At 40.7% G+C, this 26267-nt stretch overlaps 1 protein-coding gene across 4 annotated transcripts; it reads right to left on the bottom strand.

Annotated features, from left to right (window-relative positions):
* Positions 1–299: 299 nt before the first annotated feature.
* On the bottom strand, positions 300–26267 carry PPM1D (protein phosphatase, Mg2+/Mn2+ dependent 1D). 4 transcript variants are annotated; one of them, XM_080563592.1, is made up of 8 exons: positions 25983–26230; positions 25829–25940; positions 25659–25723; positions 19265–19493; positions 16814–16938; positions 7027–7217; positions 6021–6260; positions 300–1732 (listed from the first exon to the last, which is right to left on the bottom strand). In XM_080563592.1, exons 1-8 carry the CDS (start codon positions 26080–26082, stop codon positions 1178–1180), a joined length of 1617 nt encoding a protein of 538 aa, XP_080419718.1. In that variant the 5' UTR covers positions 26083–26230; the 3' UTR covers positions 300–1177. The 4 variants fall into 4 exon arrangements, with proteins under 4 accessions (XP_080419718.1, XP_080419717.1, XP_080419716.1 ...); XM_080563591.1 differs by having other exon boundaries at positions 25829–26230; XM_080563590.1 differs by having other exon boundaries at positions 25659–25940.

Genomic DNA, 26267 nt, shown 5'->3' with positions numbered 1-26267 from the left:
CCCATGTTTTATTGTGCCAGCAGTAAAGAATTAGATTCTAAAAATACCACCCTAGCCCTTGGAATGAAGTATTGGCATTTTACTTCCCCATTAAAAAAAAAAATGCAGGTTATATATTGCTACACTTTAACAAACACATTAAGTATAAAATGCCAAGAATTGTTCCCTAGTACAGCTATGCAGGATGTCCCGTTTCATTAAACAGCCACAGTGAAGGTGAAGGAGAGAGTATTAGACTTTAATAAATACAAAATGAGTGTACTTAAGCTTGAAATTATAAAAAAGAAAAAGGCACCCCATCAAATTTCCACGTTTTATTTAAGTGAACATACACATGGATCCACGTACTCAATGAAATTGTCATAAAATAACTTAAGAACTTCTGTTGAAAGATATTAGCAGCACCATCAGTATTGGAATAGCAGAAAATTCGTGCTTCCGTAGGACATACATTTATGCCTGGATAGAAATGCCACCGTTTGTAACAGGGATGGGGAATGGCTTTATAGGATGCTTTTGGGAGTTGGAATTTTTAAAACACAGGTTGTTTTTTTTGCTAAATACTTTGCCTATTAATGTTACAAAAATGCAACTAGATAAGATACTGCATAGTATTTTAATTAACAAAGATGTTGACATTGAGCCCCGTAAAGCAAGACTCAACATCTCTGCTTCCACATACATTTCTGAGTAGAGAAATCTAAAATTTAAAAACAAAATATAGACCTAGTGTATTCTCTAAAAGACATACTTTAGGTGGAACATATAGTACTACGAAAATACATATCTTCCATTCTGTTTAATAATTTACTTTAGTGAAAAAGTTGTGAAATTCTCATCACAAGAAGCGTATACAAATTCAAGACCTTAGTAAATTAACAAAAAAGACTTTCTTTTAAACAAGGTTTAGCCCCGCTGTAACAATTATACAAGGAAGAAAAGAGACTACATTTATATGAAGGGAAAACAAATTTACACACATTTTACAGTGACTTATACCCTACACATCTACAAAATTCACAGTTATAATACAAGCAAGTACAAGGCTGGGATAAAGCTGTTCGATACCAAAAAAAGTTTCTACTTTAAAAAAGGATAAACGGGAAGAGTTTCAAACTTCTGCACCAACTTTAAAATTCTAATCAGGACAAAATACACTTCCTTACACAAATGCCCTTCAGCAAACACAGGCTGCTTTCCTGGGTGGATGGAAGAGTGAATTGCCGAGCTTCTTCTGGCCCCGCAGGCTGCGCCGCATGGTCAGCTTGTTTGAGTTTTTGCGCTGTGGCGTTGTGGACATGCCTTCTGGTTGGACAGTAATGTTTCTACTCAGGCCACGTCTCGGCTTCTTCATAGCTGGGCCAGAGTTGGATTCTTCTAATGTCCTTTTAAAGTTTGCTGTGGGTGTCCTCTCTGCATCTTGGGCTTTTGTTTGGCCACTAGGAGACACCTTGAAGCCTTTTTGGTCCGTGCCTGAATTTGTGGAGTTGGAAGGGGAGAGACCTACTGACAAGCCATTACTATAGGATTCATGTATCCTCAAAGCCAATGCTTTGCCGCATTTCTCTTCCTGCGGGCCTGAATCTTTCAGGGTTGCTCCTGATGAAGGTGAATTGCTTTTGGCAATCTCATTTGGCAGCTCTACGTACTTCTCTGAGATCATGTTGCTATGCACAAGGGAAGGAACAGGCTCAGAAGCATTCAGTCGTGGCCACGGATCATCTTCTAAAAGCTGAAAGGAAAGAAAAAAATACTTAGGCATAAATAAAATCACTTTACTCCTATTATCCTTTGAGGGCGGAGACTGCATGACAAAACATTTCTAAATCTTATCAGAGACAGAAAAAACTCCACTCTAGAACAGGATCATTTCCCCCCCACGTTGAGAGGCAGGGATGGAGAGGCAGAAACAGATGCATACTGTGGATCTGAGCTTGGTACTTTGTGCGCACCAACTTTCTAAATGCTTTTATTTCCATCATTCAATTCACAAGCATCTCATAATGGCAGACAATCTTTTAATTCAGAGGGCTGTTCAGACACCTCCATCCCGTGCATCTTCCTTTTTGCTGCTATAAAGCAACTTATGTAAGGAATAAACATATATCTGTTAATTTAGGAAGCCATGTAGAACGCAGTGCCTGCAGTCTGTCCTGGGATTTTCATCAGTAGCATGTCCCAAAATGCAGACACGAGTTCCCTCATTCTGTGATGTGTGCACCCATACTGCCTCTGAAGATTTTATACCTCAGATGGCCAAGCACTATTAAGGCAAACAGCAGAACTCTGACCTGCCACATTTAGAACTCTCAGTTAGGGAACAACTAGATTATCAGCGAGAAGGGCACACTCTTCATACCCTAGGTGTCCTGATCATATACAGAAGGTGGAGCAAAAGTTAATTGGACAAACATTCTAAAAATAGAATTGCTATTTGCTGTTTCCAATTCCTCACAGCTAAGTAACGCGTTTTATTGCCTAGCTGTACGCTCTACAACTTGGAAAGGAACTAATTCCATTCACCACACTACACCCAGCCACTCTGTATGAAGCACAGTTATTGGGTACTCTGAAGAGAGGCTGCTTAGTGTGATGTCCTGAGAACCAGGGACTTGCTAATCCTACCTTCAGCTATTCATCCCTTCTGCAGCCTTCGATAAGTGCTTTTGCCTCAATCTCAGTTTTACCAACAGGAAAACGGGGACAATACTTACTTTCCCTATCCACAGGGGGATTATGAAAATTAGTATTTATGCAGTGCCCTGAAGATATGAATTATAACCTTATTAAAGATTTAATTGTGGAGAAATCCCTAGCTACTCAGCAAGTCCTTCAGAAGTAAATTTCAAGGCCACATTACATACCATAAACGTAAGGCAAATGGCAATGACAGTCTTAAGAAATTAGTGCGCTGAAAACTCAAAAGTGCACACAAATTAGACCAAGTAAATACACCATCTGAGCAAGATCTAAATGCTTTAAGCTACAGAGTAACTTCAGTTCACCTTCAAAAAGAAATCCATGACTGCTCAGCACTTTTGAAAAATATAATAGTAAGGTTTGATAAAATACACTCCAAAAGAAAAGATTATCAGAATTGTTTCTAGCATCTAGATTTCATTTTCCACTTCCTCTAACTCCTCTGTTGTTCCACATGTGTAGATTAATAAAGCCATTTAGGTTTTTTTTTTTCTTCCTTCTCCATTTAGCAACACAAGAGAGAAGACCTTTACGGATGGTTATTCAACTCATTTCATAAGAAAGCTAAGATGACGCATTCAGAACAGCCCTGGCAACATTATTTAATCTGCTCAATTTCATTTCTGACATTGTGTCTCTAGCCAATACTTAGGTTTTATGTTTCATATTGTGCAAGGCACTTAACACTGTGGCTCTTATTGCCAAGATCTTTTGCTTAAGATGAATAGCTAAGATCGGGTAAGGCTTTGGGAAGCCAAATGAAGTCAGAGGATGGACTGCAGGAAGTCTGCTGAAGACTGATGTAACAAAACGAGAAATAAAACATGAATCACCAACTTAATTTCTCAATCTAGTCAATCAAATTCTGTCACTGGCCTCAGGAACAATAGAATTAATTTGGTATTAGTAATTGATGCCAGAAGGATATGTAATTAAGAAATACATCTATTTAATTGAGAAACTTTGATTTACTCTATCTCCAAAAATTAATTGTTTTTGGAAGGTAGCAGTTGTTACGAATCAAGGATATCCAATGCTTTTTTCCCCCCCATTCTCTGACAAAAGATACAACTTCATTTCATTGCTACCTCTTGTTTTTCCTGACCTATCCACTCTTGCCCATAATCATGCCACAATGACTTCTAGGAGTTCAGACTGATCTGACAAATCACCTCTCATTTCTTTGCAGCGATTTTGGAAAATTTCAGTAGGATTTTTTTTAATTACTTATCTAATTTAGATCAGCTATTTACCTGCGGTTTTATGTATCAATGTATTTAAATACTATTTTGCTAATGGATATTCTCATCAATTCTTCTAATTTATTTTCTGCAATCAATAACAGGATTGATTGCACAAAAAGAAGAGCTTTTCCCTCCTATGAGGTTGACAGTCCAGCCATTACAGAAACCAGAGTTTTTGAAAATACATCTTTCCTTCCATTGTGGTTTCTTATCTAACTGGTAAGGTTCTTCATACTACAAAAAACCTGATATTACTCAGTGATATACTTAACTGAATATACTTACAGATAACTGCACAAGGCTCTTTTTTTTTTTGCACAAAAGCATACATGGGGACACCACTGCCCAGACATTTTACTTATTCTGATCTTCCTGGAGGCATTTGTCCCCCAGCCCCCCAAAACGTTTCATTATTCAGACAGTACAGGGGCCTTTTTCTGTCTTTTTTCTCCTCAACTTCCTCCTTATATTTTTCCTCCCATACTTACAGGTACTCTGAGAGGACAGTTGTATATTGCCTTTCAAGCAGAAACTCATATTACATTAATACTTTTAATAAAAATATAGGGAGAAAATAGGATTCTTTGTTTTTTAATTGGCAACACCATACAAAGGCCAAGAGGAGAAAAACAAAGAACGAATTTATACATGATACCAACGCATACCTGTAGCCAAAGTTTTCTTTTGGGTTTTGTACATTAAGTAAAAAAAAGTAAACTAAAGCCTTGTCTACAAGGAAAACACCAAAAATATTAGTTGTCTAGAGTTTTAATCTCTCCACTACTTATGACCACCTGCTGCAATTCAAATAGGTGCACACATCACAGCTCCCTGAATTTACTTATACAGGGAGGGGGAATCTTCAGAAGGTATCTTCACTACGTCTTTATTAAGAAATGCTACTTCCTGGTTATTTTGCAATCAACATAGCTCAAGGCTTACTCAATAAGTACTGATAATAGCTAGAGCACAAAACAAGTACTACAACTTGGAAGTTCAGGAGTATTTACAATTCAAAAAAATTTTCACACAATTTTGAGCTCTTGCTACACTGGATGGAACAGAAGGAGAGAGAAAGGTTGAGCCTGCCATTTTACTAGCAGCTTGTCTCTGCAAAGGGAACTTCGCAGTTAAGGACGGCCCTTCTTATTTTTGCCCTCCCCCCCCCCCCCCCCCCTTTTTTTTTTTTTTTACTTTGCCTGAAGGACAGTTATCCAAAGATGCTTCAAAACATCAAAGGACAGTTACTTAAATCAGGAGCAGCTGGTAATTACTGAAGCAAATATCCACTCATAACTCCACTCTAGTTTTTAGAGGGGAAAAAAAAAGCTTCCAAACAGCTCTGCTTTATATTAATGGGTAAAGCTTCTAATCCCAATAAAGATCTTGTATTACATCTTTTCCTCTAACAAAGAACGTTAAACCAACTAGATGACCATAGTACAATCTCCCAATCCGAGCAGAAATCATTCTCTACTATGTGTATCTGAATCTGTTAATCCATCTTTACCTTAGAAAACAATCTACATAGTTATGAACACCTCCAGAGGCAGTCTGCAATTTACCAGCTGTCGAGGTTGGTTGAGGATTTTGAACCTCTGACCCCTTTTTCAATAGTCTACTTCCGATTTTGTAGAAGAACTCAGATTTTTACGAAATACTGTATTTAAAATTGTGTGAATTACATGCATAAATTATTTATGTTGAAGAGGACATACAAATCAAGAACTACTACTAAGTTATTAGGATTTTAAGAATTACAAAAACACTGTATCCTGAAATTCAGCAATTCTGAGACACTCCTACTTTAATACTCTCTTTGGCGCTCCAAAATCTTTTAAGAAATGTTATTAAAAGTTTTTTCTCTAAAGCATTGCACGCTGACTTACAAGAAGTACCGAGGATATGGCCAGGTAATTGTTGTCAAGTTACTGTCCTACAACTGAAATATTTTATTTAGCCATACACACAGCCTAGTCCACTGAAGTTAAAAAAAAAAACACTAAATGGTGGTTTAAGTTGAGAGGCCAGTAAGTTCAATGTGGAACATATAAAACACTGAAAAAAAAGCGTTACCTTGACAGGTGGGGTACAGCAGCGGGAGGGTGTCATGACATTCATATCAGGGCTGCTATAGCAGGGACTCTCTGCCAAGTTGAGATACAATTCTTCGTTTTCCAAGTTGCTTTTGCTATCCTGCAATGGTGAGATGCAGATTACGATGGCACTGGTGTTATCTGCACGAAGCATGCGCTGCCTCCACCGGCCCAGGGCTCTGTTCACCAGCATTTTGGCACAAGACTGTCGGTGCTCTCCCTTTATGTTAGAAGAAAGACAGAGAAAGCGATTAAGTCCACTTTACTTTATAAATTGAAGACAGTTTATGTGGCAGAAGCTGAGATAATCTACTCTTATGTCATGTGCTAAAGTAGCTCGATCCAGAAACATGAGGAAATACTAATTGAAGCTTTAAAGTCAGTTTATGGTAGAATCCATATACACACACTAAGTGCTTTAAACTTTACAACCGATGCAAATGAATTCTATAAATAGGCTGGCCATAACACATCCTGCAATCTTTCCAGAACTCTTTCAAGGGGCTTACAGACTATTTACTAACCGATGCTTAGATGCTCCGCTGATTAAATTGTCTCAACTGTTTTGTATAATAAACCCGGTAAGAATGTAATTCAGACTTTTTTCCAAAAAAATCACAAAAAACAATTGACAATTGTCTGCATTGTAACATGCGTTTTAATATGAAATAAATTTTGGTTTCAGACAATATTTTGTATAACTTCCTTACAGGAAGGATTTTCTATCTTCTTAATCACAGACCCCTTCCTGGTAGTCAAATTTCCCCAAAATGGCAATTAAAGAACATTATTAACATGAATTGTATTTGACAGTACATGCAAGCACAATATCAGCTGCGCTGTAACAACCCCTACATTATGGCAAAGCTATTGAATATGCCTGAACAACAATGCTGTTCGGTACATTACACACATACCAGACTCAGCAATTTTTAAGAGGAAAGCAGCGTTAAATTTCCCCAATGACTGATACCAACTGTGCTCACCATGAAGTATTTTTTCTCTTCATGATCCTGGCACATGGAGATAGCATCTTGAGGCGGGATCATGTTCCACAATCCATCACTGCCAAGGATAATGTATTTGTGCTTCTGGGGGTCAATTGTGTGCACACTAGTGTCAGGTTCAGGCGACACAACGAATTCACCACTGTAGAAGTCGTAGCTCCACAGATCACCTAGCAAAGGAGGAAATGTTTCAGAATTGTTATATTACAAGCGATATTATTCTTGGAAACTACTGAAAATGGTTCCCATGAAAACAATTACCACCAGTCTCAAGTCACCGACAGTAATGCAATGTAATTACAAAGCGATTACTGTTCTGCTGCTGTCACTTTCTGATCACATTTATTAATATGTAGCTATTTAAGTAAAAATGCATTCAAACCAACCTATATATACAAGAGGCCTTTATTTACAAGAGGCCTTTACTTTCAAAAACTAAGATTTTCAGAAAAAGAAGGAAATAACAGATTAATACCTAAAAATCAGTGGAACCTCAATATCCAAACTAAAACTTATTTGAACAACTAGAACTATCCTGAAACAGAAGCAAAGCCTTATTTTAAGGCTTTGTCGAACCCAAACCAAGCTTGCAAAAGTCAGCCTTTCCAGTTATGGGCACTGTTTAAAGCTTTACAGCTGGACAAACTCTTCACTGCTTGTATAGAGAATCACAATACAGTTTGTAAAATTAGGCTGGGAGATCATGCAGCATGAGACTTTAGCCTGAATGACAATGATGTGCTGCTCCGCACACCCTAGAAAGAAATGCTCGGAGAAAGAAAAAAACAACTAGAAAACTTGCTCTTTTTATTCCCTCAACCTGAAATTCTCCACAGCCATCCAACCAATACAGAAGCACACGTCTTGCTGTACGTGTATTTGTCCATGCGGGTGCCATGAAGAAGGAACAAAGACAGCAAAGGAGGAGATTGAAACCTTTCCCTTATTAACTTTTTTCCTCTCATTTCTCCTCCTTCCATAGCATTATCATCACTCTCAAAGCCATGCAGCGCTCAGAGTGCCTTTCCAGCTGAACACCATGTGCCAAATCGTGGACTTGGAAAGAAGCCACAGGAGCACAAGTAGCACCTGGGTTCCAGCAGGAAAGCAGAAAATGAGAGCTAAAGCCTCTCCCCTGGAAGGCCTCATGCAGTGAACCTTTCTATTTTTAAATCTTCCTTGCTGTGTGAATGAGTTTGGGGTCACCTCACCAGTGAAGATGACCTGAACTGAATGTAAAACTTAAGTCACATTTCAATCAAAACATCAGCTGGTTCAAGTGCTTCCTCCAAGCCATCCTCAAGGAAAAACCACTCCAGCAGAAAAAATTTATTTTCCATATTAACTTATTTCAATCTTATTTATCAGATACACACAAAAAATACGTCTTTCTAATGTTGGACTTCTAAATCAAGAATGGTATTCTGTTGCACTAACACTTTGTCTTCCTTTTTACACAATTAATGCTGCAATGGGGGTTTTTCTATGTTTTCTGGTTTTGGTAACATACTATATAGTACTAAAATTTCCACTAAATAGTTCATAAATAGCTTCCTGTAATGATAAGCAACAAGAAATGACATTATTTGCAAGCACTGGCTATATTTTTCTGTACAGAACACACGGCTTTAGAAGTAGAAATTAATAAAAATGTCAAAGAACTCCAATTTAAAAAGTAAGGCTCAGGTTTTTTTCCTTTGCTTTTCGCTTGCTTCAGATAACATGTTCATAGCTGCCTTCTACATCCTTCACCACCCTTTTAAAGATAATACATAAGCTTTTTGTCTTCCTATTTCTTTCCATTAGCTTTGCCTTAAGCTATCAACCAGCTGAAAAGACTTCTCCAGAATCAGGAATACTTCAACTCAATTATGCCACTTCACGGCAGCAAGCACGGATGGTCCATCCTCATTAAAGTGCCAATTCACCTCCATTGCATCAGCCGTAGACAAACACATGCTTCTAATAAATACTAATTAAAAGCTGAGCCTACTCGTATAGAGGTACATTCTCCCTCCACAGACTTGCAACAAAGCCAGCCAGCTGGCAACAAGATCAAAATAAATACTGTAACAGAAAAGCTGAGCTCCAGTGCAGCAATTATTGTATATTAATTGCCAAAAAAGTCTTCATACACAGAGTTCTTCACATTGTGCCTGTCACTGACACAACAGGTAAAACAAACAAGAGCCTTGGAATCTTACGACAACCAGATCTCAGAATCAGTTCCCAACATGGGAATTTGCTTTTGCTTTTATTTGCTAGTATGCCCATTTATGAAAACTCAATGTTTTCAGCTGAATCATTTTTTGATTAAAAATACTTTGCTGTAATACAAAAATAATCTGATGCTATTTAGTTTTGGTTCATCCACATACATGTCATCATAACCATCTGCTGCTCTCCCTGAGAAACAGCCAAGTTAAAGTCACAGTGATTTCAGAGAGCCTTCCTCCAAGAGGCAGAAGGCTCCTCACAGTGATAACCCAGAATATCACACTGGTTATAACGGACTCCACCAACAAGAAACTTGCTGAAGGGCATAGTTTTTAGGAAGACAAAAGGAACCCGCACCTCACAAATCAAAGGCCAAACTCCTAACCAGGGGCTCAACCTTCCTAGATGCCTCTGAAAGCCTTCCAACCTCAACAGCATCTCTCCTCTGCGAAGAGCTGCCCCTTTGAAGGTCACGGTGTAACTACAAACAGGGGTGGAGGCCTGACACAGGAACCAATAGCTAGCATGTCGTCAATGCATTAGAGCAGCTGCCACACTACCTGGTTATACAGTAGTAACCATCCTTGGCCAAATCCACATGCGAATCTGTAACTATGCCAGGTATCTGCAGTGCTGTCATTGCTCGCAAATGGAGACGGGTGTGGGGGGAACAGAGAGAAAAATGGGTCTAGCAGATACCACAGGAGGAAAGAAATTTTTCATGAAAGGAAAGAGATTAGGAGCTAGACTAGTTCAAGCTTCTAAATGTATTAAACATGCATTTTTGAAAAAAACATGATATGCATTCTTTCAAACAATTTCCTGTGGCATCACCTCTGTTGAAGTGGCTTTCTATGTTTGCTGTACACATGCAGTGAGAACTACATCTCGGTGAGTTTTAAATTCAGCTGTACTCATCACTTACCGAGGTCCAAAACCATCTAGGAAATAACACAATAACTGATGTATACAAGCTGCACGATTACAAACTAATCAGGCAGGCAAATGATCCTAGGTAGAAGAGTGCTGCATAAAGAGTACTTCACACGAAGGGTTTGTAAGAATTACCCTCTAACTCCAAGCTAGCAAAGGCCAAGCCATGTTACTAGGGCAAGGCACTTTTTTCCTCTTCTTTCTTTTTCATAAATAAAGGGCAGAGCACCACATACTAAGTAAATGCTTTTTAGAGCTGCTGTATAGATGGAATACTAAATGTCAGCTGTGTCTCTTCCTCCGGCCAGCTGGGGAACACAGCATCCACAGTGGCTGAGAGGTATGTGGCAAACCTAGAATGAAGTCACTTTACATGGGACCCTCTCTTTTACAATTCTGGGAGGAAATGAGGGAGAAGAAGGTAAACCACAAGGCAGAATGTATTTTTCACTAGACATTTCAAAACACTAAAATCTTTAATTCTGTCCCAAAGCAAGCAGACAGACAAGTGACTCTACCAGACTGGAAAGCCGAGATAGCAAGATGATGTGACATGCCAAAGGCTAGTATTACAGAACTGGAATTCCAGGTTCTCAGACTTCACTTTGAGCTACGCTATTTTTGTTCTTAACTGAAGCCCACACATTTACAAAACTTAACAGCCTTTTTATCTAAAAAACTTATAGCCAGGAATATTTCTTTTGCTGGAAAGTTTGCATGTTCCTTTTCCAAACAAAAAAAAAGGGGGGGGATTAAAATAGTTCCTTCTAATCTTCCAGAAAAATCACACCTGTTTCTTGGTCATGACTAGAACCAGATTAATACATGAAGATCTACACAAAAATTGCATTGCATCTTGCAAACGAAAAATAGATACTTGAAGTCGTATGATAAAGGAGCAGAAAACTAATACAGCTATCTATAAAAATATGAAAATATGTAGTCTACCTTATCTGCTTACTATTACCTTTTGAAATACAGTGAAAAAACACTTGCAACTCAGCTGATGCCAGGAAAGTAACTGGTTATAAACAAAACAACCCATCATATAAGTAGACTGAATTGGATTAAGTCCAAAGCCTTCTCATAGCAAAAATATGTCCTAAAGTCATAAATCCAATTGTTCATTTATGTTTCAGGAGAATGCTGTTTTGAATACAAATATATCTTTTAATTTTAATAGGGGAAATAAAAGTTTACTTTAAGTCACAGTCAAAAAGTGACTAATTTGATTAATTCCAAATCTTTTAAAATCGAAATGTGTCTAAAAGGTCTTAGTACAAAGCAAAGACTTACAGAACTTTTTTCCACTCCTGATGAGGCAATACTGCTAGGAAGCTAGGCAAGTCTCAACATGAATACAGACAGTAACCACTTAGGGCCATTCAGGCTGAGTTGGGGAGGGGAACATTTTCACCAAAACATGACAACCTGATCCTATAGCCACAAGAGGGCATCTTCACAGCAGTGTAATGACAAATGCAATATAACATCCCTGTCACAGAACCTAACAATGATTAAAAAGTTCAGTCTGAGGAACAGGGACAAAATTGAAGGTAGAAGCAAGCAGAAAAGCTACCCAGAAGTATTCAGGGCTTTAAAATCTTCACCCTTCCTTTAGGAGCTTCATTTACATATTCTTTAAGTCAAACCTGCTGCAAGAATTCTACCCGCAACACTATGTCAAAAATGAAAGCACAGACGAGAGGCCCATATTTCAAATGCAATTCTTTCAATTGCTGTTAAAACAAATGGTGATTTAAAAATTGCCCATAAGACAGTCTCACCAAGACTACTCATCCCTGCGTGCATGTTAGCAAAACAAGCAAGAGTAGAAAGGAGTTTGAGTCCAGGGCTGTGCCAGAGCATACTGATTAAGTAAGCGCAAGAGAAAAGGCTGAGAACTAGGATGCAAAAGCAAAGATGAGAAACTAAAATGACATGCAGAAAGCTACTCATGACTTCTGGCATTCAATTAAATCCTTCAACACTAAGGTGGCGTTGCAAGCTCTAAAAGACACCCAATCGTATACAGCATTTGTTAGCTAAAGACAAAGGATAAAACCTAAGAACACTTTGGTGACCAAACCTGGATGAAGTACCACCTTCAGGACAAACATTCGTTACTGCTTTTCTACTGTAAAAGAAAAAAGAGCTAAAGAGGCAAACAGAGCTACAACCAGCCAAAAGCAGGAAAAAAGCCCCAAACTTTCTCTTTTGAGCTAAACAGATCCACGTGTGCCTTCACGTGATCTGTATAGCTAACAGAGATCTGCACAGTTAAGTACACACTCTGCATTTTGTACAGGCATACATATATATCTTGTCTTGGGGGTGGAGAAAACTGTAGAAGCTGCAGTAAGACATATCCAGATCAAGTCTAGAAACCCAAATACACTGCATACATATATACAAAGCAGTATCAGTAAAGTCTGTAAAATGCCGTGCAGTGTTTAAATATAACTTACTGGCTTACATAATCCATTACAATTAATCTTCATGGTGTGGCCTACACACAAGCAGGAAAGACAACCCAAGAAGCACATACTGTCTAGCAACTCTGCCCATTCAGATTTAAAATGCGTGCGCTTGTGTACACACACACACCAAAAATTAAACCCTTATACAACAATCTACTTAGATCGTTTGAGGTCAACCACTCCCTCCTCCCTAGGGTTTCATGGTATGCATGCTCAGAGAGCTTTACAAAACAATTCTGGCATCCAGTAGGGTGCTCTGGAAGACAGCTTCCATATCACTGTCAGAGCTAACATTCCTATAGCAACTATACATTCAGAGTTCACTGTTCTGGTAAATAGCTGCTTTTAGGGGTCAGCAGGAAATTGATTTTTTTTCATACAAACACTAATCCTGTATTGTGGAAGCCACTCCACCAAAAATATGGGAATGGGCCTGTTAGATATCTACATAAGAACCTGGGAAAAGACATTTCATGTGGCCATGTGAATGCATGGTTCAGCTATCAGGTTCTTGACTCTGGTTTCATCACTCAAAGGAAAAAAAGATTACACAACAGCTACAATGCCATTCTACTTTTGTATACTTGCTCTACTGCCATATACTTCTGTATACCCTCTTTGAAAGTATTACTGATGCTAGGCCAGACTTCACTTCAAAACTGGTTTCCAAAGATCAAAATTCTTCATTTCATTTTTCCACAAAGGGTTCTGTAGATGGGAACATACGACATATCGTCTCGTACAGTCACAGCCTTGTATTTATCATCCTGCATTTTGTCCCAGAAACCAAAGGTCTACATTAATATATTTAGACAGCCAGCATGTGCTAAAAATGTAACCTTTCTGCTAGCACGAATCTGGCTACTATGCTACACATTCAGAGTTATTTCCTCTCTCAGTTCTTTCCCTACCAGATGCACCTGTAAGCACGCTCACTGGAGTCCATCCACAATGCCTTCCTGGGTGCCACATGGAAAAATCCAACTTGTAAATCTACGGCAGAGAGACAGTAACTAATGCACGATGCAAGGCACACGCTGTTCAAATCACACAAGCAAGTTACATGTAAGCTTGCTGCCCCTGAGCATTCAGGCTGTATGGTATCCAGCCACTTGCACTCATATCCTTGCCTTACACAAGGGTATTCAAGTATTTTGAGTTGCCTCACACCTGTTATAGGGACAGGCAAATAAAATGGTCAGTTACCATGGAACTCTGGATGCCAGAAAACTTACACAAAGAATTGCACTCGAAGGAAACAAAACACTCTTCTGCTCAGAATGGGTAGCAACTCCAGAGGTGAACAATTCTCGGAGACTGTGAGGGATTAAGTATCTATTACAAGGGAAACTGCTATAAATACATTTTTATTTCACAGAAAAGGTTAGCAGAAATAGCTGTGCTCGGAATGCAGAACACTGTGCTACAATTTAAGATATTTCATTAGAAGACACAAGACTTGTATACAGTAAAAGCAGCATACAGGTACTTTACAAAGACAGTACAAAACCTAAACACTTCTGATTTGTTATGGGACTATAAATAAATAAAACATCACTTAATCGCAGTTACTGGTGCCACGAGAAGCAGCAGCAGTAAGAAGTACATACCACAAATGCTTATTTTAGGGCAGAAAGACACTAAACAAATCAAAATAGTAAAGGGAATGTCAACAGAATTAAGCTGGCTAAAAAGACTTCTAACATGCCAGTGTCCTTTCGGCTGTCCAAATACTTGACCAACTTGTTTTTCCCCAGTGTTTTATTCCTGCTATTCCTAAAACTTCTGCTGTATTCCTGACAATGAGCACTAAACTTAACAACTGGAGGGATGAGACTACATCAACGTACTGTAAAGTATTCTACGAGAAAAGAAAACAGAACATAGATGTTTAATCAGATACCTGCCCGCTTTAAAGACAGTAAATTCACAAGTATCCATTTGTCTCAGAAGTGTGGGGCAGTGTCAAGAGACTCCTGCTGTCCTACTAAAAATTCTCGCCCAAATAGTAAGTGGGGGGCCTGTATTTTGCAGTATGGGATTTCTATCGAGAACAGCCACCAAATTTGGACTTAGCAAAACAGAATCACTGTGCAAGATCTTAGCGGGCTTGACTAGAGTACTGGTAACCACTGTATGCCAGCACTGATGGTTACTGCTCCGCTTGGAGAGGCTCCAGAGTAGCAGTGCTGTGCCAAGCAGGGTAGCAATCTGGGAGCCAGCCAAGAGGTCGAGCAGGCTTCCATAGCTTGAATGCAAATGGTTTTAGTTGTGGTAGGTCTTTTGTAAGCAGTGGAAGGGGCATGCTGGCCTCAGAAAGAAGTTAAATCCTGTTTCCAAACTGTGAGCGTCTGTGCACCATCTGGGTCCCACAGAGCAAAGCAGCTGCGTTCTTTTTTGCAGGAGGTTTGTCATACCTCCTCAGAAGGGGACGTGAAAAGGCTTACAGAGACTCCTTGAGCAGGCAAACACCAAAACACCGCCACATTGTAAACCCCTTTCTCCTACACAATTGCAAGTTGCCAATGCCCCCTTTTAAGCGTTCAAATTTAACTACTGACACCAAGAATTGTGAAGAAGTGTTCCCATTTCTTGGGCCTAAAACTCCACAGTAATCCTCTTCATCCACATAACTGGAAAGAATGCAAAAGGGGGCTAACAGATGCATCATTCCTTGAATTCCCATCTGCACACAGAACCCAGCCAAATCCTTTTGTTCAACTTGCTGCAAGCAATCAGATCAAAAGTCATGGAGCTATTTAGACAAAAAAAATCAAAATTGTAGGAATGAAAGACTTATCAAAACGTAACCTATGACGAACACAGATACTTTGCAGAAAAGGGGAAAAGAAGGATATGTTGCTTGGTGATGACAATCTTTGCTAGTCATCTGTTAACTCCAACGAACTTACTCAAACTCTCAAGTCAGTTTTACTAACCATAAAATAAGCAGCTAAATATGACACACAATGAGATTTTTAAGATATGCAGAAAAAAGTCACTAAACTTAAATTTTTAATTTTATGGAAAGATAACTTCAGCCACCTGTGGCCTCCTCCTTGACACATAGCTATCTTTTACAATGTTAATTATTGCTGCAAAATGCTTGACGCTAGACAAATCCATGCAAAACTTGTATCACTGCCTCTGAAATAAGATGCAGTAATGTTATGCACTTATCGCAAGAAGACAGTCCCAGGAACAGACTGTCCCCGTGACACACTGCCAACTGATCTAGGAACACTGACAACACTATCACATAACTGCCGTGCTTGCCAAGAAGAAATTAAGTCACAGGACGGTTTTCACAGGTAAAAACGTGGTACATTTCCACAAAACCTAACCTATACTGGGTGTATCTGGATAGAGAACTCCTCACTGGGGCAGAGGGAAGTTGGAAGGAAAGAAAATGAACAGAAGATTGGAATTCTGCAGTGAAACTTAAGGAAAACAACTGACTAGAAAACACTAACACATATGGGCAAGAGGGGACAAACTTCAAGTTATGAAGTACTTCCCAAAAAAGCATTCATAACAAGTTTGCTCGGTATTGTAATATGCCTTTCTGTCCTCTGAATAAAGTGTTCCTCAAAAAAAAAGTTTCCCATTACCACTACTTTTGCAAAGGCAAATTACAGATAACACAGACAAAGGCTGACTTCTATCCTTTTGTTAATTCTACATTGTCTTGAAAGAAAACAGATTCACCGTGAAAATGAAGACCAAAGTGATACATATCCTATGCAGCAAAACTTAATCTTACCACCACTTAGTCAAGAACGACTGTCCTCCCATTTCAGCAACACAGCGTGCTCTACATCTCGGAGGCACAAACTGCTTTGTACGTTTCCATGTGCAACAGAAAGTATCATCCTTGTAAGAGTGACACTGAAAATCCTGCATGTTGTACAACTAGGTCTTTATTCACCAGTGACACCTTCTACAGCTCTATTTGAAAAATGAAATCCACAATATATTTAAAAGCTTTTATAAGGCCTTTACTTTCAGAAGGCCTTATAAACCAGGCAAGCAACTGAATTCCTTTTAACCAAGTGTTTTGGCAAAACAGGGCGTCATTCAGTTCTGGTGGCCTGCGTGTAGTGGTGTCTCACTTCCCAAACAAAGGCATCACTTACCAAGCGCTCTGGCAACTGCTAGGAACGGAATCTGGTCAATGACAGTGCTGCGGCGCACGGGGCCATTGTGAGTCAGCCGAGGCCTCTTCCAAACGACGCGATTCACGCCAGACTTGTTGATCACACTAAAAGCATCAGAAAGCGGCAGGGGTTATAAAAAGGAATGGAAACGAAAGCATGAAAAATAGTTTCAATGACATTAGAACAGTTAAGTCTGTAAATGTGGAGTCAATAATGACGGCACCCTCAGTGAGGTCTGCCACACAATTAAGTATTTCAAAACACCTGGTATCACTTGTACAATCTCATTCCATATTAAGCCAAAGGGAAAAGTGAGAGATGAAGGGAGAGGAAAAGAAAAAAGAGGAATGAAGACTTGAAGAAATTCTGGCTAGTTGCAACAACCAGATGTAAAAATATCTTTTTAATCTGTCAGCAAAAAAGCAAAACACAATTTGCTTTTCTCAGATGAAGACCATCAACATCAACTCACTTGGGTGGAAATATCATGTAGTTCTTCCCTCAGTGTTCACCATCTGCCCAAGTTTGGCAGTAAAGTACAGCACAGTACAGTTGGGAAAAAAGAAATGAGCAGCCTTCTGTAGGAATTTCCTTACTGGTGCACCAACATGAGGGAGAAATAAACAAGGGATTGTTCATAGTTATCTGCCGAAAACGACACAGGAAGAAACAGCTCTGCCTTTAAATGGTAACACCTGCTCTAAGGCACCGAGCACAATGGTTTTAGTTCTCACAGATGGCTTTAGAAGGGTCAAAAGAGAAGCTACTGTGCAAGTGAACCAACTATTACGGGGCAGAAAGAAAGAAGGAGGGAGAGCACGAGGTACCAAGAAAGAAGAGATAACGGAGCAAGGAACTAGCAAAGCTTGGGCCCAATCAAGTCAAGAACTAGACACTTAAAAGCTAGCTTTTATCCAAGGAACAGCCAATGGTAATTAGAAGCTGAGGCGCTCTGGAACAGCCTCAAGATTCCTCATACTGAAGCTATTCAAGATGCACTTCCTGAGACTTCAAAGGCCTTAACAACAAGGGCATGTTTAGCTCCATCCTTTCGCATGCACAGTGCAGCAAACACCACATCCTAAAATCTATCTCATCCATTTGTACCGCTAATGACCACACAAAGCTAAGTCTTTATCTAAAAGACTTCATTCCATACTCAGAGACTGTTACTGGGAATATACTACTTTCAATGAACAGTCCAATCATGCTCTCACGTTAACTTTTCCCAATTCACTCTCTTAACAGAGAGGACGTTAATAAGCGTAACTGAAGTTTCACCTCACTCCTACCGTTTGCCTCACAACAGCCTGTACAGCTTTATCACCCACCCTGGAAAACACAGAAGGAGCATTTGTAGAGAGTAATTTTAAAATATATATACTTTTTTTTTTTAAACCATTTCCACTGATACAAAGTTCTAGGGAATGTTTCTTCAAAGCTTTGGAGACTTTCAATCACTGAGATACACGATTTGGAAACCCATACATTAACAAATTTAGGCTAATTCAGTGTAGCTTGCAGTTTTGCTTTCTGAAAAGCTACCATCCCAAACACTGCTAACTGACCAGCTTCCACCTGCTAGAAATACAAATATCTGGAAGTTAATGAGCTGACAGGGTTCTCGTATGAATGATGTCAACAGGAAAACCTTCAGTGATCTCTGCCTCTGAACTGCTAAGAGAAGGAAACTGTGCCCATCCATCTGGTGCAGTACTGTAGAACGAAAGAACAGAGAGCTCCTGTGAAGCTATGCCAAATCCGAGCCCTGAGGTTTGTCTCAAAACATTAGTGCCATCTGACGAGGCTGCCTGCTTTCACCCCAGTCACAGGGAACATGCATCAACCACAACTTGGAGATGTTCTAACAAACATCTGCCAGCTCCTGACAGTGAAAGAAGTACTAACATTAAGATATATGTTAAAACGTCACATTTTAAGCATATATTTAAACACAGCAAACTCAGTATCTTGTTGCAAATTAGTATCTTTCATGTTCCTTAAACAGAAGCTTTGAAGAGCCTACTGAACAGTTGTCTGTCTGTATCACCTCAGGAACAATGAAGATTTTTTTTTTCCCCCAAAAAAATTCCATAGAATTTAATGAAAATAGATCAAACCTCAGCTTTCAAAGTTTTCAATGAACACTTAGAACTGTAACCATCTCAGCCACAGCGGAATCCACCAGGAAATTTAGCAAAAAGCACAACAGTGTAACACCGGAACACCAAGTTACTCCCTAACAAGCTAGGAATAAAAAAAAAAAACAACAATAAAAACAAAGCATAGAGAGTGAAGGAATATAAACAGGCTGTGAGACTAACCAACTTGCTCGCCACCCCTTAAAACAAGCAAGCTTAAGCCCAGTTGAGAGAGAAAGACGTGGATAGCGCTCAGATCAAACCTGAAGTGAAAAGCACAGACAGTTACCTGCCCCCAAGGCCTTCAATTCTCTCCCTTTCTTTGGGAAGTTCAGGCTTGTGGTCCTGTGTCACCTCCACAGCTCTCACAAAGTCATCTTTGGGGTCATCCTGGACTCCCAGCACCACTCCTGAATCACCAACATGCGCAACGTACATCTTCGACCCACGGATAATTACCACGCTGGCAGTAGTTCCTGATGTGCTTGGGAGACCTGTCATGGTCTTCGGCCACTCTGCTGCAGTGAGAAAAAAAAAAACAAAAATACCTTTGTTTTCAATTCTGCAGAACCAGTAACATTTTGAAGATCAAGGCTGCGTCACAGAGGTTTGCATAATGTTACAACAGGGTGTGCACACAACTACGGCACGGCCAGGCAAACCGGTGCCCGGAGGTCCCCCCCTACTTTCACAACATCACTCCCCCAGCTACAGCTTAAATTGAAACAAAGCCAATATGAAAGCACAGAGATCGGATTCCAAAAACTGTCTCCTCAGGTTTAATTTTTCCAAGCATTGCTATAAGAATAAGAGTATGTGGGAAGTGTTACTTGAGTGCTGACCAGATCAATTGAGCTTTTTGTTAGGATCTACTGTTCATTTCCCTGCCTGAAGAGGTAGGGACATAAATCAGGTCATTTTGCCTGGACATCAAGGTGTCTGGACACTCCTGATTCTCTCGAAAGGAAAGAAAAATGTTATTTTATATTTTAAGTTGAACCTCAACTGTTTTATTCGTGTTTCCTTTTAAAAGACTGAATAATGAAGATTACTTCAGTATGCTATCCAACATCAAAGCTTTCACAGAGAAGATACTCCTTGAATTCAGAACAATAAAATACCTTTATTAGTATGAGCTGTGTATGGTTAGGTTAAACTCCTCCTTTCTCAAATCGTTTGCCCTTAAAACTAATTTCTTATTACACTACTTTCACAATTTACCTACAATCAAAATTTCTCTTTCATGCCTTTTCTTGTCTATTTCCGTGTCTACATGCACCAGTTGTTCTTCCAAAACGCCACTAAATGACTGGGACAACATCCTAATTAAGAGAGATTAGGCATACCAGTCCTCCTCCCTACTTCAGTACCCTCAGATAGCAGACTTCAAGTTCTCAGTTATCAGTTGACTTCAACTGTCAACAGCAACCTCATGTTTCTTCTTCACTGCACCCACTCATGTCTTCAGACAAACTAAGAAGGGGAACTCTTCTCCTTGTCACATTTTATCTTCTGTGCTTTGCAATCCGTGCTTACACAGTACAATACAAGAATTCCACTGTGATGCATTCTGTTTGCAGGAAATACTCAGGCCAGATAGCCAAAGCACTGTTTTGGTTTTTTCCCTACAGCATAACAACACACAAAAAAAGAAAATCAATTAGGCCTTCCTCCCTGTGAAAATATTTTAAGCTGCAGACATGTAAAACAGAAGCAAAAGATTAGAAACTTATTACATTCCAGTGCCACTGAACAATGTTCAGATGCCCAGGGCAAGAAAGAGAAAACAGGGATGATGTGCTGAAGGGGACGGACGTGTATAATATAGACGGCCTGCTGATAAAAGCTGCCTTTCCTCATTGTTAGCTACCAAGATATCCAGCATCATTTAAACATTTAAGTCCTGACAGAAGCTTCTAGCTATGTGTTCTAAATACTAAAATACACTTTCTCCCTAAGAGTAGCATTATTTCAAGAGCACAAACATTCAATCAGCTTATTGGAAGTACTTTGTCTGGCAATTTTAACTGTGGATATTAAATTTAACACATTCCAAATGGAAAGCAAACAAGGGAGGAAGCCAAGTGGTAATGACGACTTCAACCATGCACTTAACAGAAAACAAGCTGCAACTAATGAGTTTCTGTCAGTGTAACAACCCCTCAATAGCAATAAAATATATTAGAGAGTCAAATCAGTCTTTATGGGTAATGAAGAGCACAAAGTGAAATCGCCCACTTATGAGAAAAAGAATGGTAGAGCAGCCTCAGTTTTTAGGCTCCGATAGAACTAGAAATTACATCTGCCCATCATCAAGGCATTTCAGTTTATGTCTTGCTCTTGGTTAGAAATGAGTATTACACATAGCACAGCACACTTCTTTCTTTAGAGATTGTCTCATCATAAATGAACAGAAGCGTCAAAACTCCTGAGTTCTTTTCCGAGCTCAAGTACTACAATCAAAGTCACTTACTCAACTCCTCCACACATCAGGACTACGTTTTTAATCGATCTTATAAATTAAGCAATAGGACATCTTTCTGCAACAATTTTCCCTCACTTGAAAAACACCACCCTTCACCCAGTTAATTCCAACTGGTGTTATAGCTGGCACGTCAGCCAGCGAATTGAAATCGTCACCTGCTACCTAGGGCAGTAAGTATAAATCGTTTTGCCTTAGGAAATTTGACTTGGTTACATCCTTTCCTTCAATTTAATAATTTGTCAAAAAAAACTTTAGTGCAAACTATATAAAAGCCCTTAAAAAAAAAAAGCAGGTTGCTATCAAGAAAGTTTCTTCCTTGCTAAATTTTTCCTGCCTACTACCACGACCCAGCAAAATTCAAATGCTATTTTCAATGCCTATTCTTGTTACTTTGTTCTTTTTTTCTAGTATTTAGATGCAAGACAAAATAGTTTTAACTTCAACAAGCAAACAGAAAGCCCTACATTTCTTTTGTGAGATACCCCAGTAGTCCAAGTGATCCACTTACGATCAAAAGGCATCTTCTCCTCTAAATAATTAACAGAATATACAGTAATGCACTGTTATGAGCATTAAACTCCTCCAGTGGTAGAAGCTTCAGCTTCAGTTGCCTTTTTATTCAAATATACACACACCACTTATTTTTCCCTACCTGGCCACACCAGCCCTAACAAAAACACAGATTTTCTTAGCACACACCCCTTCAAAGCAACCAGATGAAAAGCCATCCACTTTCGAGTTTAGAACTTTACTTTGGTAAGTTCAGAGCAGACTGTTACCAACTTTTAATGCCACACCAAGTTAACAAATTAAAAGAAATCCTGACACTACAAAGCTCTCAAAACAAAATTCACACTTCAATATTATACCTGAAATGTCCATGAATTTCATACCACTTCCACACCTTTAGGAAGGGACAAATGTATCTAGCTAGCATGCTGGGATTTCTAAGTTAGGAAAAGTTTCTTTGTGGGGCCCACATCCCCAGTTCTGTATTTAATGTCATGTAATTATTAACCTACATACTAGAAACATGACTGCATCCCAGAATGGACACAACTCCTCTACAGCCAGGGGGGTTTAGAACTGAAAAACACTTTGCTTATGAAACAGTGCGGTGCACAAAGCGAACCAGCTGATGCTAATGGCAAGTAGGAGGTAAACCCACATCTGCGTCTAGCAGGGCACTAACAACATCGCCCGACTGTTACAGACTCACAATACATGCCCACAAAATATCACATTTTCCAGTTTAACAGATGCACCTCCCACTCTTCCAAGAAAAAATAGAAAAAAAAGAAAAGAATGCATGTTAAGTGCTTAAGCTATATGAAGCTATCAAATTTATAGTCTAGTTTGTTCCTTACAACATTAGATGGTTTCAAGAGACAAATCCATGCAGCGTTTTAAAACACTTCAAACCACAATACCTCATTTCAATTTGGTTTGATTCTAAAAATCTTGATAACTTTCAAAAAGTAAATGCTATATGAACTTTTAATGCAGCTGTAGACTAAAAAAAATGTACATTATCCTGAAAATCTGCATTGCCTCAAGTAGTCTAGCTCCTTTTCAGATAAGGACACATCCATAAACTCAAACATTGCTAAGAATAACACTGACATTATGACTTCATATGGAAAATTACAAAAATTCTATTCGTTACAGAAGAAATGAAAATATTCTTCAAATTAAATTTAATGGAAGAATTATAAGCAATGCAGGAGCATATAACTTCCTAAGTTTTAACTAGTAGTACTAGTAACTTGTATTTTTTTTAACTAAAAAATTGCTTAAATAGTATCAAGATAAATTTAACACTTACAAACAAGCTTTTGACTAGGCAAATGATGAGTTACAAAAGGAACAACACAATGCAATCCCCAACAAAGTCCTATCAAAATCTAGGACCTGCAGAGCCTGCTTCTTGCAGAAACCTTTCCCACCACTGCCAGTTGTAGATACAGGCTTCAAATACAATTTTTACTTTGGGAGTTCTAACACACAGAGAATTGTGAATTTTATTAACATAATTAACCTCACAAATCACCAGCAATGACAAAAGGGTGTTTTTCTGTTTCATTTTTTCTGCTGTACTCATCACCAATACATTTCATGTTAATCACAGGAGATGGCTGCTGGGGTGACCCACTGCTTCCAAGAGCAGCTGAGTACAAGCTTCCCTTCCAATGCCACCAACTGAGAGCAATGAAGACTCCCCATGTTTCACACCAAAAATCCAAACCAGCCTCCTGCTCCCATTTCATGATGCTAAAATACCCAGTCTCGCCAATACAGAGTTAAAGATCCAGTCTGCATAAGGTGATGTGGAAAAATTATTACAAGCAAAATTTGCACTGGGATTTCGTAACACAGCATGAGAAGTTATAAACCAGATTAGTAATTGTTTTATCCCATTACACTCTAGCTATTAGACACACGCAGAAGAAATCAGCAAGACCAAACATGTTACACAGAAGAAAAGTTTCCCATATACCCTACCTAGAACTGCCACCAAATACAGCCAGAGCTACGCCGTTTTTAACAACAGCTTAAATTAGTTCCACAACCAAAGTATTACTTACTAAACACATTGTATTAAAGTAGTATTTCCTGCATTCTGTCACTTCACCTCTCTCCATTTTGTAGCTGCACATAGTTACAGTGACAAAGAACAGATGAAGGATACTACAACCAGACAACTGAACTCCTTCCTTATCTTTCTCCCCACACCACCTCTCCCTGTGTTCACACATCCTTCTCCTTATCGTGCAAGTCTGCAGCCCAGGAGGCCGTGTGCCCATTCACCACTCGTTCCTCAGCATCAAGGTTATGGTCAAGTTCTGGCGCTTCTAAAATTCACACCCTTTCCTTTCTGCCCAATATCAGCGTGCCCTGACCTTGCCATTCCTCCTCTCACATCTTGTCAAGCATCTGACACTTGCGCAACTTCTCTATTTCGATATTCAAGGAAAAAAAAACGAAACCGTTTTGACAATATAATACTCTCGCACCTCCCTCCTCCCCAGCCCCAAACCACTCCACCGAAACCCCGCTGTGCTGTAAATGCAATTCTTGCTTTTTATGTTTGCCTCCCAGGCCCAACTGTCAGTATTCTTTGTCTACGTTTTTGATCCGATTTTACTGCACTCCCCTCCTGCCTGCCTGTTTTTATATGCTTGCTATTTATATATTTTCTCTTTCTAGTGCTTTCACATGCTTGAAAGAATACATATTACACCACACACACATATATCTACTTACGTTGTACATTAACACACACATAAAAACGACCAGACCCTAAACCATAACCTTTACCCTTTCAGGAAACTCGATTCTGCAGTATCACCAGATCTCAGGGAGAAGGAAGAGGACAAGAATGATTACTGACACCCGTCTTGGCACTCTCCTTCGCCTTACCTGTTTAGGACCCCAACTGTCGTGCTGCACTTAAGTAACTGAAACTACGTATAACCTTCGGGATACTGAGTGTGTTTTCTGTTTTGGCAGGTACCCTGCATATTCCCTGATGCTCAAACAGTAAAGCGAGCAAACTATAGCCCTGTATGAACCAGCCACATTTCTCATCGTTCCATCAGAACTCAACAGAAACAGTTGGGATCAAGAGACAGGGAATCAAACATTTTTGGCTACTAAAGTAACTTCTCATGATACTCTGGTCGAGGGAAACTTAAGGGGGGGGTTTCCCTAACAATTCCCCAAGACAACGATACAGAACCTCCTCCGATAAAGGTACCAGGGACATCCAACTTGCAATACCTTCAGAACAAACTACAGCTCTACAATCTTTAGCTACACGGCACAACTGCCCTGCAGTTTATCCTCAGCCCCCGATTCTCTCTCTTCCTCTCCCTCTGCTCTCCAGTTTCCCTCGGTTTTCCAAACCGCTCGCTTCACCGCCGCGGGTCCCAGCCCGCTTGGTGCCCAGCGCCCCGCGGGGCTGGAGGGGGCTCGGGGCGGGCCGTCCCACGCCCGGGAGAAGAAAGAACCCGGGGAAAGGCAGCGGCGGCGCCTGCTGGAAGGGAAGGGGACGGAGGGAGGGGGGTCCCCGGCCCCTCCGCTCTAGCCGCTGGGCCCCGCGGAGGGGTTGCGGGGGGGGGGGGGGGCGGCGGGCCGGGACCGCCGCCTGCGGGAGGGGACGGGGCACGGCGGCGGCTGGAGGGCGCCTGGAACTTACGCAGCTTTTTCCACATGGCCCGGTGGCAGGCGATGAAACCCTTGCGCAGGGCGGCGCACACGGCGGCCGGCTCGGCGGAGCCGAAGCCCTTCTGCTTCTTGATGAAGCCCCAGAGGTTCTCCCAGGCGAACTGGGCCGCCTCCCGGCCGCCGTGCCCGTCGCACACGGCGAAGAAGGCCACGGAGCGGCTCGGGGGCCGGCCGGGGGGCAGCGTCCCCTCCTCGGTCGCCCGCGGGCCGGCCCCGCTCCGCCGCCCGCTCTCGCCGGGGGGGCCCCCGGCCGCCGCCGCTCCTTTGTGCGGGGGGCCCCGGCGCGCCTCGGCCAGCGGCTCGGGCTCCACCACGATCTGGGTCACGTCCTCCATGTATTTCCTGCCGCCCTGGTCGGAGAACACGCTCACCCCCAGCGAGTACGGCCCCTCCATGGGGCGGAGAGGTGCGGGGAAGGGGGGGGAAGGAAGGCTCGGCCCGGCGCCGCCCGCCCGCAGCCCGCTGCCCTCCGCGCTACTGCTGGGGGCGGCGGCGCCGCTGCTCGGCCATGGCCGCGGCCCCGCTCCGCGCCTCCGCCGCTCCCCGATCCCCGGCGGGGCCGCGGGCGCGCCCCGCTCCG

This window comes from Anser brachyrhynchus (genome assembly GCF_964034855.1).
Source record: "Anser brachyrhynchus genome assembly, chromosome: 20".
In the NCBI taxonomy this organism is placed as follows: Eukaryota; Metazoa; Chordata; class Aves; order Anseriformes; family Anatidae; genus Anser; species Anser brachyrhynchus.
Note: the sequence above shows the minus strand (reverse complement) of the source record. Positions and strands in the feature narration are given on the sequence as shown.

Excerpts from the sequence above, each read along its gene's own strand:
- PPM1D (XM_080563593.1), bottom strand. The coding sequence starts at position 26,082 with ATGGAGGGGCCGTACTCGCTGGGGGTGAGCGTGTTCTCCGACCAGGGC. Across the intron at positions 16,939-19,264 it reads ATTGAAGGCCTTGGGGGCAG|TGTGATCAACAAGTCTGGCG; the intron begins GTAACTGTCTGT and ends TGATGCTTTTAG. Across the intron at positions 6,261-7,026 it reads AAGAGAAAAAATACTTCATG|GGAGAGCACCGACAGTCTTG; the intron begins GTGAGCACAGTT and ends TCTAACATAAAG.